Genomic DNA, 16655 nt, shown 5'->3' with positions numbered 1-16655 from the left:
AAGGAGCCTAGTGGCTAATGCCCAGAGCTTCACCACTATAGGCTTTATCCACTGTTTCTGAGGTCATGTATAAGGGGCATTCTTCTGCATTAGAAACACAATTTTTAAATACTGACTTGAAAAAAAATAACCAAAGTTTACTTACATCCTGCCTCTCATAGCTTTGGCTTTTTGTTCTTCTTCAAGGTTTCTTGAAGGAGGAGTTGAAGGCGTCACATTTTCGTTCAAGCATCCAGTGGAATCCTTTAAGCTTCCCCGATAGGAGCCTCCTTCTAATGTCTTAAAAATAAGAAAAAAGCCAAAGGATTCAACAGAAAATCTTAACAGATTGACTATATAGCTATTTCTATAGCTACTTCCTCAGGGAATCTGTATATGTAATAATTAGTAAGCGGGGGGATGGGACCTTTAAATTTTCTCAAAATGTACCCCACGGTGACATTTATTTTGTTTAGGCTGATTGGGGGAAGACAGAAGAATAGAACTGACTTGATTCAGTACAGCAGTTTACAAGCTAAGAACATCTCATTCATTCCAAAGTTTTCCTAAATATTCTGAAGACCTCCTGAATAGGATAATTGTTAAAAGGTTACAGTATATCTGTGCTAGGTGCTTCCTGAAGCTGGTCCCCACTTTTCCCCTAAGTGTTTTGTACATCCCATCTGCAGATCTGCTCTGTGGCACACTTTTAGGCTAGTCAGGTATCATGGATTTGGTTAGACCCAAACCAAATGATACCTAATTCGCAGTAAAAGGTAGATTCCCCTCAGATGCAAATTGGTGATTGTGGGGTCGTGCAGCTATTTTGTTCTTATTCCACATTTGCGCAGAAAACCAAATCTCTCCCTTTTGTTTTAATGGGGAAAATAGGAAGGGAAGAAACTGAGGGGTACCAACAGTGGAAGAGGGCTGCTGATTTGTAATACCTAACATCACACTAGAAGAAGCTGGCTAAAATGAGCCATTTAAATATTTAATTTATTCCAGTATACAAAAAACTCAAGACAATACTTGTTTCATTTAACAGAAATACCATTATCCCACCTAGATTGAATTCTTATTTTTTTTATTTCAAAACACAGAAGCGCAGCATCTTGGATTCTAAAAAAGTACAAAGTGTATTGTCTGAATGGCAATTTATGTAACTATTTGCAAAATGAGCTTTCCATTTCCTGTATTAGATTCTTACTTGTAAGCAGTGCTTAAACTGGTTTTCTAGATCAGCTGTCATGTAATTCTGTGATTTACCAAGTCAGAATATCAGCATTGAAATCACAAATGGAAGGGTAGGTGGTAAGGAGAGAGGAAGAAGAGTTCACAAAGGCATAAGTGCTGTCTCAAGCCAATTAAACCATGGCTTAACATAGTCAAGTTGTAACCAGGACTAAGAGATGGCTGACCTTACTAGTATAAATAGATTTTAAAAAGAAACATCAACCTCCATCTGAAAATGAAAATGGAGCTTAGCTATGATAAAGGTGATGTAATATTGCAACAAGCAAGTCTGACCCAAGAAGTTGTTTCTTTATTTAAGTAATACAACTCAATTTTATGCATGTTCCTTTGACATGTCCCACTGAGTTGTACAGCACATGCTCCCACGCAAAGGTAGATAAGATAGCAGCTTTAGTTTGCCCAACTGAATTAAGCTGCCTAGGATTATTTGTTACTGTATTCATTACTGTAAGCCACCTGGAGTGTCTACAACTAAGGTGGGACATTAAATTGACAATATTGCTTCATGAACCATATACTGAACAGTCCTTGAACCAAGTTTTCCAAAAGTGGCTCATTTTTTTTGGGGGGGGGGGAATACATGAAACAACAACCTTCTAATATGCCTAGTGTTTTAAAAAAACAAGCACAAAAATGACAGATTCGACACAGCATAGCACTTGACTGAATATTGTAAAAGAAATAAAACATTTTAAAAGGAAAAATACTTGTTCTGCAATCACACCCCTAGAAATTTACCAGGTAAGTAATAGATGTTAGGGACTATACTATAGCCCACTGATGTTATCAGGAATATGTCAACGAATCAAGTCATTTGCAAAAAATAAAAATGGTTTTACTGCACTTTAACTCTAGCAACTAGTTGATGAAAGAACCAACATGGAACTGCAATTAGCTACTCAGTGGTGAGGATAGTCAGCAATATGACCAGCAGCCGAATTACGGTGTTGCTCAACTAGGACGTTTCTCTTCATGGGATCCTAGGTCTTCACACTTACCAGCTTGCTTTTGACCAGTTTTTCTATTGCACTGACAAGATCCGCTGCAGTTGGGACATCGGAGATGCTCTGTCGAGCAGCTAGCAAAGAGGAGGACTGCAAGACACCAGTTTGCAAAGGAACAGCAGGTTAGCAGGAATGAGAAGGAACTAGGAAAGCCAAAAGGCTAGCAGTTTGAGGTCACACAATGGGGCACAAGCAGTGGGGGGGGGGAGACATGACAGGAGCATGAAGGGTTGAGGGGAGGTCATGACATACAAAAGGCAGCAGCACTCAGCAGCAGACTGGCAAAGCACATAACCTGCTCTGTGATTATGGGTAAAATGTATGTCTGACGAGGTTCTTCTAAAGACCACTACTTAGTCACAAAGAAGAGCCAAAGAATAATTAAAAGAGCAGTTTGGCTCCTGTTTCTATATTGTGAAATCTCCCAAGATTTTTGTGCTACTTCAGGAACAAGCAGTGGTGGGTGAAGGGAATAACCCTTTCCCCCAGGGCTCTTTCCATATCCCTGCCAGCATGCAGAATCCATCCCTTTCTCTTGCTAAGCTCACTCCTATAGAGTACAATACAACGGCAGGTTGGATCAGACTAGGGATCTGACAAGCTCAGCACTTCATTGTAATGTTTTGCAATAACTTCATGTTATTATGAAATTCTACATGGTGTCCAATTTATTGCCAAAGATTCAAAAATGGAAAACACTTTGGACTGTTATTTCTCCTTGCTGTCAACTTTAAAAACTTGAGTGGCAAAGATAGATCAAAGTATCAGTGGTACCCTTCTTTACAATACCCAAACTGTCAAATGTAAGTATGTGTAGAGAAAACATATGCATTGCCTCCAGAAACTCAGACTGCAAGTTATGTGTGCCACACTTAGAAGGCCATTGAAGGTCCCCTCTCTCTCTCTCTCTCTCTCTCTCTCTCTCTCTCTCTCTCTCTCTCTCTCTTATTCCTTTCCAAGACAGGAAAAGAGAAATATCTGAAGCACTACAGAAAGATCCTCCAAATCTTAAAACAGCTTTAAAATACATTCTTACTAGGTTTGCAATCTTTCCCACCTATCCTGAAGACTAGATTTTGGGTGGTGGCAGGCTGTTGTTTTTAAAGCAAGGTGCATAATACTCTGAAGCAAGAAGAACACCCAAGAACACCTCCCCATGTCATTTCCTTTAGGATGTGAGGAATGAGGCCGACAGAAAAGACTCATCCTGCCAGTTCTTCAGCAGAACTGGACCTTGAGTGAAGACAGAAGTTGTTCACATGTGGTGGATGCAAATGCCCAGGCCATTCCTGTTCCTTCAAAGGCATAGAAATTCGCCAACTGTACTATAGCTAGATGAGGAGGCAGATATAGTTAATATGCCCAATCCTAGAGTACTGGGCGCCAATCAAAAGAATTCTGGACCAAATGTGGCAAGCCATGGATTCCTTTGACCTCGACTACTCTAGGCCCTGGTACTGTCCAGTTTTGACTATGTGGAAAACAGAAGTACAGAAGTATGCATAGTCTAGAGATTGCATACAACTTGCATATTTGCCACCTGAATTCTATAAGGGCAGATGGAGCTTTAAAAGTAAACTACTAGGATTAACAAAGTTTAATCAACTTCACAGGTGTAGCAGAGGGGAGAAGAGTAAAGGCAATCAAGCACCAAGAAAAACCCAGTGAAATTAGTAAGTGTTGCTAAATTGAACTCGGAGAAGTGACAGTAAATATCAGGCAGGTAGCTATCTCAATAAAGCAGACTATTGTCTGAAAGTCAGCCAGCACTGACAGCTGAAGGCTCCTTAGGAACTGCTGCTGAGTGATGTATCACTCTAGTCGCTTTATCCCTAAGAATACCTACAGTAGACATCTTGTCATTCTCCTCTGATACCTTATCATTCACTTAGAGCCAATCAGCAACTCAAATTAAAGTCGGTGAGAACAGACTTCCAAATAACCGTAAAGGTTACTTCAAAATACAGCACAGAGGAGTTACCTTATGGCGACCAATCTCAGTGATGTGAGGTGGAAAAATGTTCCAGTGCTCTGTTCTTCCACATAAACATTTCCATTTCTTAAACTCATTAGCAATGAATGGATACCAGTAGTAAATGTAATACTAGATAAGTCTGGCAGTTTCAAAAGTTTTAAGCTTTGTTTACCAAATACAAGCAAAATAACTTGCTAAATGAGATCATTTTCCAGAGTGATCTAAACATTTTCGGAAAATTTTCCAACTCAATATATTTCAGAAAATCCATATCACTGCCTGATATCTCAGCTTAGGAAAAGCCTTAAAAAGGAAAGAATAATTCAGGTTACTGGAAATGTATTTAAGGGAGGAAACACAGTAAAAGGCTCTTCTTCACTCTGGAGATTTAATCCTCCTCGTGTATACCATTTTACTGTATTTCCTTTCAAGAGAAGTGTAACCACATCATTCACTTTTCTATCTTCTGGTTATAGGAGATACTCAAGACTGCTTTCTTCAAAAGTTATATGACAAAGTGACTAGACTACAGTTTAAGGGTTCCCTTAAAACCCATGTGGATTTCAGCCTCAATGCTTAGGATTAAACTTCTTGTGATGCTTTGAGTCTCAATATGGCCAAAGTGGATTTGTTTACAACCAAAATAGCTGTGGTTTATGTCAGGGGGAGGGGACACTTATCATCTTCCCTGTGGGGCATTTGCCTCATCAAAATTACCTCACCCAATTGCTATTTGCTTTAAGGAAGAAAAGGCAGGCATGCATACATTTCCCCCTTTGTGGGGTGAGGAGGAGAGATCTATTTTTAAAAATGGCCTTCAGGAAAACAGATAAGCATTTCCCCTTTCAACTTCTCATAGTCCCCCTCCCCCTATTAAGCCAGATAAAAGTTTATTGCAGCTGCTTTGGTGGGATGGGAAAACCTTGGGAAACCACTTACATTATGAGTAGTTTGACTCCAAACCAACATGCCAATTACTACACCACTCTTCAACAATCTGCAAATATACGGTAATCTATAGCAAGGCACTTTTTACCACTCTAGTACATCCAGAAAACTGAGCACTCTGTGTTCCAATGAACAAATCAAGGTAATGCCGGGATTGCAGAATGCTCTCACAACTACAAATAACATTATTAAATAACATTTAAAGCCCAAGGTCTGTCCATGCCTCTTTAGGGCTGTCACACCTAGCCACAATTAAAAACAGCTTGACTACACTGATGGGAAATGAAGGACTCCCAATGATCAGCAAGCCATAGAGCAAAAGTCTATGGTGGTGGTTCCCAATTAGCCAATTACTGAGGACCCCCTATTTTTCAAAAGCCAAGCCACAGACCCCCCTACTTTTGAAAATTTTGATAACTCGACGGTAGTTACCTTGGCAAAGCAATTTTTTTGAAGAAAATGTGGGATAACAGTTTTTACCACGCTGAAATGACAAAGATTTAGTTTTGGGTGGGGGAAACAAATTTAATTTTATTTTATTAAAGTATAGTAAGGTAAAGGTAAAGGGACCTCTGACCGTTAGGTCCAGTCGTGACCGACTCTGGGGTTGTGCGCTCATCTTGCTTTATTGGCCGAGGGAGCCGGAGTACAGCTTCCAGGTCATGTGGCCAGCATGACTAAGCCACTTCTGGTGAACCAGAGCAGCACATGGAAACGCCGTTTACCTTCCCACCAGAGCGGTACCTATTTATCTACTTGCACTTTGATGTGCTTTCGAACTGCTAGGTTGGCAGGAGCTGGGACCGAGCAATGGGAGCTCACCCTGTTGCGGGGATTCGAACCGCCGACCTTCTGATCGGCAAGTCCTAGGCTCTGTGGTTTAACCCACAGCGCCACCCACATCCCTTATTAAAGTATAGTACAAGTGAACAAATTATGACATGTCTAGTAGCTACTAAACCTAATTTATATGCCTACATTTTATATGCCACCCATCTGGCTGGGTTACCCCAGCCACGCTGTGCGGCTCCCAACAAAATGTTAAATACACACTAAACCTAAATGTGATGGACATCTTTTTGTCCCAAACGATCCCTTCCACATCTGGTTCAATATTTACTACTTTCATTCTCAAATCTGATTCAATATCAAGCCAATTTCTAAGCATGTATCTGCAAAGATAAGTGGAACAGAAGGGAACTAGATGTTTCAAAGCTTTTTCACCAAACTTCTTATAATCAGCAAAAACTTTCACCCAGAATTGGCCCAGCCTACATTCTTTGAAAAATGATTTTGTTGAACCTTCACAAGTCACATCAACAAGCACATCTTGCTCTTGTGAGAGATTACATTGTTAATAACCTCCCAGATCACAGTGGAAGTTGCTCGGGTACATGGCTTAGCAAGTGGAGGTCCACCTGTACTTTATCACTACAAGCATTCATTCACACGGGTATATGCACTTAAGAGCCCTGCTGGATCAGATCAAAGCTCTAATTCAGTATCCTGCTTTTCCCAGTAGGCCTTTGGCAACACCTGGCAGCTGGTACTCAGTGACATACTGCCTCTGCAACTGAAGGCTGCATCTGGACATCATGAATAGTCATCCTTGATAAGACTTATTCCCTATGAGTTGCATTCCACATAGTGCTAAGGAGATCATTCCATCAGCACAAGCACTCCTGCTTGCCTAACAAAAATACCCCTTCGCCTCCCCTTGCACACTGTTCTAGGACATACCGTAAGTCCCTTGACACTGGCGGGAATTGTTGTGCTGGCTTCTGCTAGTACAACAATTCAGCTGAATATGGTCCCATACATATTAATTCATATGTATCCTTCTTTAAAGCTATCTAAGCCAGTGTCTTTTGTCACACCATGACACTGAATTTCATAAACTAATTATATTATGTCTTTACGGGTACTATTTTGTTTGCGTCAAATCTCTTGTTAATCAGTTTCATTGGATAACCAAGGGTTCTAGTATTAATAGAAAGATACTCTGCATTCATGTTTTCCACATCAAGTATAAGATGTCATCCTGTGCTCGCTTCATTGATTTTTTTCTATACTTTAAAACTCCAGATTTTATCGCTCCTCTTCCAGCTGCATCCCTGATCATTTTGGTTCCCCCTCCTGCATCTTTCCAGCCCTACAGTATTTTTCTGAGATAGGGTGACCTGAACTATATATATATATTGGGTGAACTTTAAGAGAGAATCTGCTGTTTGCATCATACTGAAACGATACTGACTGTAGAACACTCAGTCTACTACTGCATATCTACTTCAGAGGCCCCTGCTGGCAACATTATGACTCATATACCCAATCCCATGATGAAGTTTTTCAAACCTTGGTCACAACGTGCACCACACACTGCACCATTAGCAGTTATTGCCGCAATCACCTTTTCTTGCCCAATTTCGCTGCAACACAGGTGGAGACAACACCAGGATCATGCTAGAATACCACATGTATGGCTGTTGCTGTACCACAGTCGTTTTAAGAAGTATTCTGGGAAACCCAAAAGTTCCTTGGAAGTTTATCAATAATTTCTCACTCAGAATACTGGTAACAGTAGGCAGGCTTCCCTGAAAGAAAGCTTGCCCACCCAGTGACAAATCTTTCCTTGCAGCAGTGTATTGCAGGGCAAGTGTTGCTTACATTTTAGCACTAACTCTCAGTTCATGTAAAGAAATGGTGAGGCAAAACAGATAATAGAATCATAGAATTGTAGAGCTGGAAGGGGCCCCATCTGAACCAAACACTCGTATTATAATACACCCCAGAAGCACCCACAAGGTCCAGAAATTCCTCAGCAGGCAAGTTCACATAGAAAGCTTTCTTCTGAACGTAACAACTGCTCTACAGAAAAGGCATGAAATGCAAAAAAAAATAAAAAAAAAAATCAAGCTACAAAGGTAAGCAGACTAAGTCACAAATATTCTGATTATGACAGGAGGGAAAGGAAAGGGAAAATATCCTTGAGCGTTGCAACAATGGCCTTGAAGATGGATTGCTCAGTGCCATTCCTTCTGGATACAAAGTGAGGGTGTGTAATAACAAATTTCAATATATAGTACCCTACTGAAACACCATGCCTGGTTCCTTGGATTCTAGGAGGGTTTTTTAAAAAAAACAAAAACAAACGAAACAAAGTTATTCTGAGGGAAAATAATGAAAAAAAGACCCAAGTCCTACCATGTCATCCTGTGTGGGATCATTATCAAAAATCTTCATAGGAGGAGGGAGTGGTGTATGAGATTCTTCATCTGGCTCATCTTCGCCCCAACCTTTCTTGCTCTTCTGAAAGCAAGGGAAATTTCATTATGAACAGGTAAAGTTGGATAGAATGAGAGAGTCCCTCCCATAATATTTTTATGGTGTTGGAACTCCATAATCAGACCAAATCCAATCCAGACAGAGGAGTGGGTTGTTGTGACAGATATAAAAAGAATATTTATCTAGCCTGTCCTCTCTGATACCTAGTGAGGTAGAAAGGGAATTCCCTACTTAAGGGAGTCCAATGCAATCCTCCAACCCCCATATTAGCACCTACATAAAACATTATTAATTTCCTTTAAAGGGGCAAGAGGATCTACAATAAATCATTCACTGCAGCATTAGGACTTCAAATTTGATCAGGAAAGACCACCATGCTGCTTAAAATAAAAAATGTTCTGCTAACCAGTTCTCAAGTTCCTCACTGAACTGGATCTGGCTGTCAGGCATGAAAAAAGCTCTCTTTTTTTGAGCCTGCTACTTTCCTGGGCATATATTTCAATGAGCACACTAGCTCCTTCCAGTAAACTAGTTCTATTTATTGATTTCTAGCATTCCTGCATCACTCTCACTATTGGCAGAGCAACACTTTAAATGCAGCCCCAACAGAATAATTTAAAATGCTTTGAGCAGCTATTAGAGCTGTCATAAAATACCCGTATATGCATCCATATCTGCAGATGCAAAAGGAAGGTAACACATCTATGCAAAAAGACCAGGAAAAATGTGATGGAAAATAAAAATGAAAGAGCTCTGGTTCCCTTCATGATCCATGGTGTTATTTTACATCACACAGCAAAGATGGTGGACAGTAGGCAAGCCCAAGCTTTGGAAGTAAGGAGCCAGCAAACATAAAGGCTGAGGACTAGGGAGTAATTAGTCTGGATGGGGTGATACAAGAATCCTCTTTATAGTGAGGATTTTGAGACAAGGATGGATGCTTTTCTACAGTTATTTCAAAACTTATTCCAAAACAAAATGAAGAATCAAACAAAAGGAAGCTTTATGCTCAAGTCATCATTCTTTTTTAAAAAAGGTATCAAACTATGTCCATACCTCATCTGCACTGTCTCCCTGAGGCGTGGTCTCATCTCCAGGCTTGGGGGATCCCAGGTCAAAGCTTTTCCTTCCTTCGCGCACTTTCTTCTGCTTCTTGATGTTACTGTCTGCCTTTCCACTATTCAATCGGCGTACTGGACTGGTTAGCCATTTCTTCAGTGTGTTGGTAGAGCGCTTTGGACCAGGGGAGCTCTGGATGGAATTGATGGATGAATGAGGCTGCAAATTGGCCACCGATTCAGATTTCCCTCCATTTTCATTAGAGGATGCGGAATAGGAATCTGCCAGAACAAAATAATAAAAATGCTAAGCAAGACAGAATATTATGTTAGACAGTTCTTTCTGGAAATGGAAGCTAATTTTGTTGATATAAATATTAAATCAGAAGGAGAGTGATATGTTTAAAATTAGAAGAGAACACACAGTTAAGTCTAAACTAAGTGGACCCTAAATGTACTCATTTCCCTTTCCACAGGTGTCCACCATCCCTTCCTGATCTGTACTTATAGAACACTCTAAATCTATTTTATTGGCTGGTCTGTTTGTCAGGTATGAATATAAGGAATTTTTTCTCCATACAGAGGCCTTCACAAATCCTCAGTACTGTTACTTCTCCTGCCAAAATCATAAAGAGTCCATTATGGTCAGCCAAGGGAAGTTTGTCTGTCCATATATTCGCCAAGGGAAGTTGGCTTTTTCTGGCCAAGTTAGGGGGGGCTAAGTCAACTTAACACTTCAGAGTTGCCTATCTGTAAAAACAGCTGGCACTGGCTTTTCACTGCTACTGATATTTTCAGCCTATGCATTCATATTAAGTAGCATTAAACTGACAAGAGATAAGCAACCACTGAAAATGCTTCCACTCCACTATCTTATGAACGATAGGCTTTCGACATTTTCCATTTACAGAAGCCACATGATTTGGAGGCGGGTGAATAACGCAAACTATTATCAGAATGCTGTTTGTCAGCAGATTCCAAGGTCAGACTGGTTGATCTAACGTTCTGAAGATATATGCAGGATACAAGCTTGTCTTATTCCACTACCAACCATTCTAATTTTGCTGAAGTGCCTTATACTTGGTGTGTGCTCACTACAGAGTTAATAACATTTGGTACCCCAAGTTTCAGCAATACCTCCCCCAGTAAACCAGTGCTGTACTTTGGCACAGATCCAACTGTTCTCTGTCCTGGCACTTGGATCAGCCAATTACATTAGGAGTTGCTGAATTAGTTTATAAAAATACCAACATATATGTGGGGGCTTGAATGCCTGGGAAGGTGCCATATTGACACTCTGTACAATGAAGCTTTGTTGCATCAGGACTGGAGCCCTGTGTTGAGTGAACAAGCATTGCTAACTGGAAGAACATTTTACTTGCCACACCATATTATTTCTGCACAAAACTCCATATGACATGCTAAAAGGTCCACAGCATGTATATGTTTGATCCAACATTCCAACTCTGCATTAATTGATGGGGAATAAAGTCGTCAAGCACATCGCTCCCCTAAGCTTGAACAAGTAAGTTTCTTTGCAAAGGTACCAGTTTATGAAGCTTCTACGTAGTCAAGTAATTGTTCCAAAAAATCAACCCTGCATTTACAATTTCATATTGACTTTTTTTTAGGACTCAAAATATGCCAAGTGTATTTTGAATATGTTTCAATGTTCAGTAGTAGCCATCAATGTGGGTTTTTTTAACCAAATATTTGAGATATATAAAAACTGGTTAGGGTTTCAATAGCAATGTATATCACACACACACACACACACACACACACACACGATTCTGTCCCACATGGAACCTTTCGGATTGAGAGGGTTATGCAATTAAAGCATTGTGAAGTATTTTGGAGAACTGGAACAACCTACAATGAGGGGCAAAGGGACGCGGGTGGCACTGTGGGTTAAACCACAGAGCCTAGGGCTTCGAATCCCAGCAATGGGGTGCGCTCCCGTTGCTCAGTCCCAGCTCCTGCCAATCTAGCAGTTCAAAGGCATGTCAAAGTGCAAGTAGATAAATAGGTGCCGCTTCGGCAGGAAGGTAAACAGTGTTTCCATGCACTGCTCTTGTTTGCCAGAAGCAGCTTAGTCATGCTGGCCACATGACCCGGAAGCTGTACACCAGTTCCCTCGGCCAGCAAATCAAGATGAGTGCCGCAACCCCAGAGTTGTCCGCGACTGGACCTAATGGTAAGGGGTCCCTTTACCTTTACCATGAAGGACAGCCAAAATGGTGCACTTCAGATGGGATGCTGGACTACTACAGTACTACCAATATCCCTGACCACTGGCCATGCTGGCTGGGACTGATAGGAGCCGTAGTCTACCAACCCAAGTGGAAAGAAAAGCAGTACTGCAATAGCTAACCTTTCTCTTGTCTTTGTAACAGTTTACCCATAACACAACGTGATTAGCTGAACCCTAATTATAGTTTGTGGGCAGGTTATATGTAAGGAGACTCCTCCTATGTTTAGGCCTGCTTAAATAATTGAAAATCATGGACCTGCTGTTTTTGAAGACAAAAGTGTCAAGGCCTGAAAGTAAAGTAAATATGATTAAAAGAAAGGACATGCCTTAGATCAGAGTGGAGTGGGTAACTCATGTAGCAGCAACTCCATGTGGACAGAGCCGTCCCACTGCTATTGATTCACAAAGAACTTCTATATGCACAAACTTTCTCATTCACTTTTTAAATGGTCAGACAAATCCCAAATGCAGTGAGGAGAGTTTCCTTAGAATCACAACAATGATTGGGACAGTTCTTGACACACATGAGAGTATACAGAACTTCAGTCTGACAAGTACCCTACACATCAGTGACTTAGAATATTGCACACTGGTTGCACTTGATCCAAGACTGTTGTTGTTGTTTAGTCGTTTAGTTGTGTCCGACTCTTCGTGACCCCATGGACCACAGCATGCAAGGCACTCCTGTCTTCCACTGCCTCCCGCGGTTTGGTCAGACTCATGTTTATAGCTTCGAGAACACTGTTCAACCATGATCCAAGACTAGATATATATAAATATATGGCAATTTTAAGGCTTCTGATGTGCGTATATATAGGTCCTTTTGTAATTTGGTAGATTAAGTTATTAGCAGTGAAAATATCACCAAAAAGTATGTGACTACAGTTTCAAGGTCAACAACTCTGAGGGGACCAATCCTAAAATTAAAGGTCACGCAAAATGGTCAACCCTCACGCATGTCCACTTCATCAAATCTGGCCCTCTTTGAAAAAAGTTTGGACACCCCTGCCTTAGTGGAACCGCTACTTCAAGTCAAAGCATCCACTTTTCAACCATCTTCTACCACCACCCTATGCAACCAGGGCCATCTTTATCCAGGGGTGCAAGGCACTCAGGTGCCAAATTCTGGGGGGTGCCAGGTGCCCGCCGCTGAAGCTGCCCAAGCTCTTAACTATCTACCTGTTTTGAAATAATAAATAATTTTGATCAAGCTAGAAAAACAAAATACATATATACCTAGCTATTACCGAAATGTATACCTACTGTTTCGCTAAAGGACTTTCGACTTTGTGCACTCATTTACCAAAGACGTGCCGCACCAGCAGCGTTGCTTGTCATTCAACTAAATTTGGGGGCACTGGGCAGATCTTTGCATCCTGGCAGTGCAAATGCTAAAGACCCCACTGTATGCAAGCAACCACATCCTACGGAACATCCCCCCTCCATCTCAGGAATAGTTATTCAGGAGGAATAAGGGGCTTAGGTAGGTACAGGGAATCAGTAAAAAATGGGTGCCCTGCTAGGGCTTGTCCAAGACATTTGCCAAAAGACAAGATGGTACCTCCTCTCATTCCATGTACAAAAGCCAACCAGACTGGCAACTGAATCTTACTTCAACACTGGCAAGAGGGGAGCATATTTCACCATACCTGCAGGCAAACTATGTAGCACTCACAGCTCTGTCCTCCAGTGTCTTGCTGCCTCTCCCTACTTACCAGTATCCACTCTTTGAGGCAGTTGCATTGCCTGATGGTTGTTGGGCTGCCTTCTGCCTCATGCAAATGGAAGTGTTTTCTGTCAAGGCAAAACTACCCTTGAATACAACCCAATATATGCGCAGGTGATAATTTTGAAAGAAACCAAAATGAGGAGCAAAATAGCTCTCAGAACCTGCACATCTGCTTCTTCATTTTCAGTCATGGTTTGGCTTATTCTTAGGTCTGGACCAGGTCACTGTCTGGATCCAGAGAGGGAGAGAGAGAGAGAGAGCGCTACATTGAAAGGTTTCAGTGAGACACTAAAACTAATTGTTCATACAAAGAGCATACAAAATCAGGTAAGGAATTTCTCAATGGCAAGTTTCCTTACAAGTTTAAACTTCTGGCCTGCTCCATTAATATTGCCAATTTAGCCTAAGCAATAACTTGTTTCTGGAAAGATTCCTTAGAAAAACTATGGTTTTGTATTGGAGTGGTATTTCAACTGCTTCTCATTCAGGAGGCTTCCTGAATCAGCACTTTTGCTTTAGCAGCACACAAGCCATGATCACAAGTTCCCTTTTGCTACCCACCAGTAGTAAGAAAGAAGGGAAAGACAGGGTGGGGGCTGAATTTTTAAGGTATGTAAGATTATTATGTCAAGAGCAGACTGTTTGGGTGAGTATTAACAGGTGCACTACCTCCTAGATCAAGTGGGGGGTAACTAATGAATATTTAAGGCAATAATATGACTTTAGTCAGTTTAACAGTAGAAGACAATAATCTAAAACATAAAATTCAGCTAGGCAAGTAACTTCCGCCACTTACATAAAATTTTATAACCTCAAACCAAAAGCATCAATCAAAGAATGTTATCTCCAACAGATAAACTGTAGGCTGAGATAAGTTCCCTTTTGAAAACTGGGGCTTCGTCAAAAAATACTTTCAAAGTTAGGGCTGAAGATAATTCCAGGTACTTCATTAAGCTGTGACACCACAACTCCACAGAATCTATTTCATAAAGTACCTATTCATAAAGAACCTATTTCATACCACTAGATCACAAGGAAAAACCTCACATGTCCTGTATTTCAGGATGGCTCTGTTCTCTAAAGCCACAGCTCTACAGCAGCCCTTTTTGACTGACTGACAACAGTGTAATGCCACAAGGTGATATTTACCTACGGTTACTTGTTCTTGTAAATGTCATGGAAACTGGTTCTTAGTTGCAGACCCAATTGATTTAAAGGCTTCATCAAAAGAATGAATGCCCACGGCATTATCCTGATCCACCGAGCTTACAACTCTATCAAACAAGAAATTAGATTTGTGTGGCAGGACTTGTTTTTGGGAAACCAATGCTGGGTGGGTCTTAGTAATCACAGCATCCTTTTCTAAGTGCTCACAGACCAAGTGCTTAATTATCTGTTCTAGGACCTTTCCTAGTATCAACATCAAACTGACTGGTCAGTAGTTACCTGGGTCTTCATGAAATCAACATTAGAATCTACACAGTGCAGTGGTACCTCGGGTTACATACGCTTCAGGTTACATACGCTTCAGGTTACAGACTCCGCTAACCCAGAAAAATTACCTTGGGTTAAGAACTTTGCTTCAGGATGAGAACAGAAATTGTGCTCCGGCTGCACGACAGCAGCAGTAGGCCCCATTAGCTAAAGTGGTGCTTCAGGTTAAGAACAGTTTCAGGTTAAGAATGGACCTCCAGAACTAATTAAGTACTTAACCCGAGCTACCACTGTATATTATTTACTTAAGCTTCCATGGTAAAATCTGAGCTGTGTGAATTTAAGGAAGTTACCACTACCAAAGAAATAGATTACTGCTACCAAAAAAGGAAAGGACACGGATAGCGCTGTGGTCTAAACTACAGAGCCTAGAGCTTGCTGATCGAAAGGTTGGCAGTTCGAATCCCCGCGACGGGGTGAGCGCCCATTGTTCGGTCCCAGCTCCTGCCCACCTAGCAGTTCAAAAGCACGTCAAGTGCAAGTAGATAAATAGGTACTGCTCCAGCAGGAAGGTAAACAGTGTTTCATGCTGGCCACATGACCTGGAAGCTGTCTGCGGACAAACGCCAGCTCCCTCAGCCAGTAAAGCGAGATGAGCGTGCAACCCCAGAGTCGTTCACGACTGGACCTAACGGTCAGGGGTACCTTTACCTTCAACCAAAAAAAGGAGTAGTTTGTCAGGACACAAAACCAGTAGGAACTGGATAGCCTTTTAAGATTGCTGTCTTCAAAAAATGGAAATGTCTATTTAGAAAGCTTTTTCCAAACTTCTGACAGCAAAGGCACATTGACCTACCCCTGAATTAAACTGGGAGGAGCACATCAGTCTTAAAACCCCATTCGTTTACTTTTAGGGTGTAAGTGTAAGAGAGGAATCCACCCTTAGAAGAACCTATCCATGCTTTCTGCATGAAGTCACTGATCATTCTGACATGTTTCCTGACTGAACACTGACTCATATAAAACCACCTCTCTTGCCTCTTGCCATAGCCTAGGCCAGCACCAGTAGCTCCTCATATGCTGAGTAAAGGTGGCCAGGGAGAACATGTGGTTTTGAATTTCATAGAATCGGATCAGTTTGGCCTTTTAAAAACAAACCAACAAAAATAAACAAACTATTTCTCATGCCCAGCAGATGCCAGCTAATTTATTTTAGTTTATTTATTACGGTACATTTTATCCCATTCTTACTTCAGAGAGATCAAGACAGTTTACATTTTTGTTAGCCCTCACAACAAAAGCTCTCTGGTAGCTTTGGCTGAGAAAGTTTGGTTTGCCCAAGGTCGCTCAGACACCTTCCATGACTGAGTGGAGATTTGAACCCAGGTATTCTACACAGAGAAACTTTTAAGAACAGCAGCATGGTTAATCATTTGCAAATGGTCACAACTGACAGCTAGCAAGACTGTGAGCCAACCAACATAATTACAGGTGGAAGGCATAGCAAACAATCAGGTGGCAGGCAATTATTTAATAGCATACGAGTATGAAAACAATTTTCTTCGTGAACTCTGTTGACTTCTGTTCTTAACAAACTGGTGTCTATAGAGTCTTTTCTGCTTCATGTAGTTGTTCAAGTCAACCAAGCAGGAAAATTAACTTGTTTCATTGATCCCTACAGAAATCCTCTTGAAAGAACACAAGTCATGGACCATTAACCAGACAGCTTTTCCAC

At 41.1% G+C, this 16655-nt stretch overlaps 1 protein-coding gene across 22 annotated transcripts in view; it reads right to left on the bottom strand.

Annotated features, from left to right (window-relative positions):
- Positions 1–16655, bottom strand: part of KALRN (kalirin RhoGEF kinase) — a 483631-nt gene that overhangs the window by 40387 nt on the left and 426589 nt on the right. For 12 of the 22 annotated variants that reach the window (XR_014171512.1, XM_081924447.1, XM_081924431.1 and 9 more), the window contains 4 exons: positions 9502–9785; positions 8365–8469; positions 2235–2330; positions 146–279 (listed from right to left, as the gene is read on the bottom strand). Coding sequence is in view for 21 of the 22 variants with exons in the window: in XM_081924447.1 (XP_081780573.1) it covers positions 146–279; positions 2235–2330; positions 8365–8469; positions 9502–9785 (619 nt within the window). In the remaining variant the exon portion in view is untranslated. Of the gene's footprint in view, positions 1–145; positions 280–1189; positions 1238–2234; positions 2331–8364; positions 8470–9501; positions 9786–16655 lie in introns of all 22 variants that reach the window. The other 10 variants (XM_081924446.1, XM_081924451.1, XM_081924440.1 and 7 more) reach the window with 4 other exon arrangements.

This window comes from Podarcis melisellensis (assembly GCF_964234715.1).
Source record: "Podarcis melisellensis genome assembly, chromosome: 1".
NCBI lineage: Eukaryota > Metazoa > Chordata > Lepidosauria > Squamata > Lacertidae > Podarcis > Podarcis melisellensis.
This window is presented reverse-complemented; position numbering and strand designations above follow the sequence as displayed.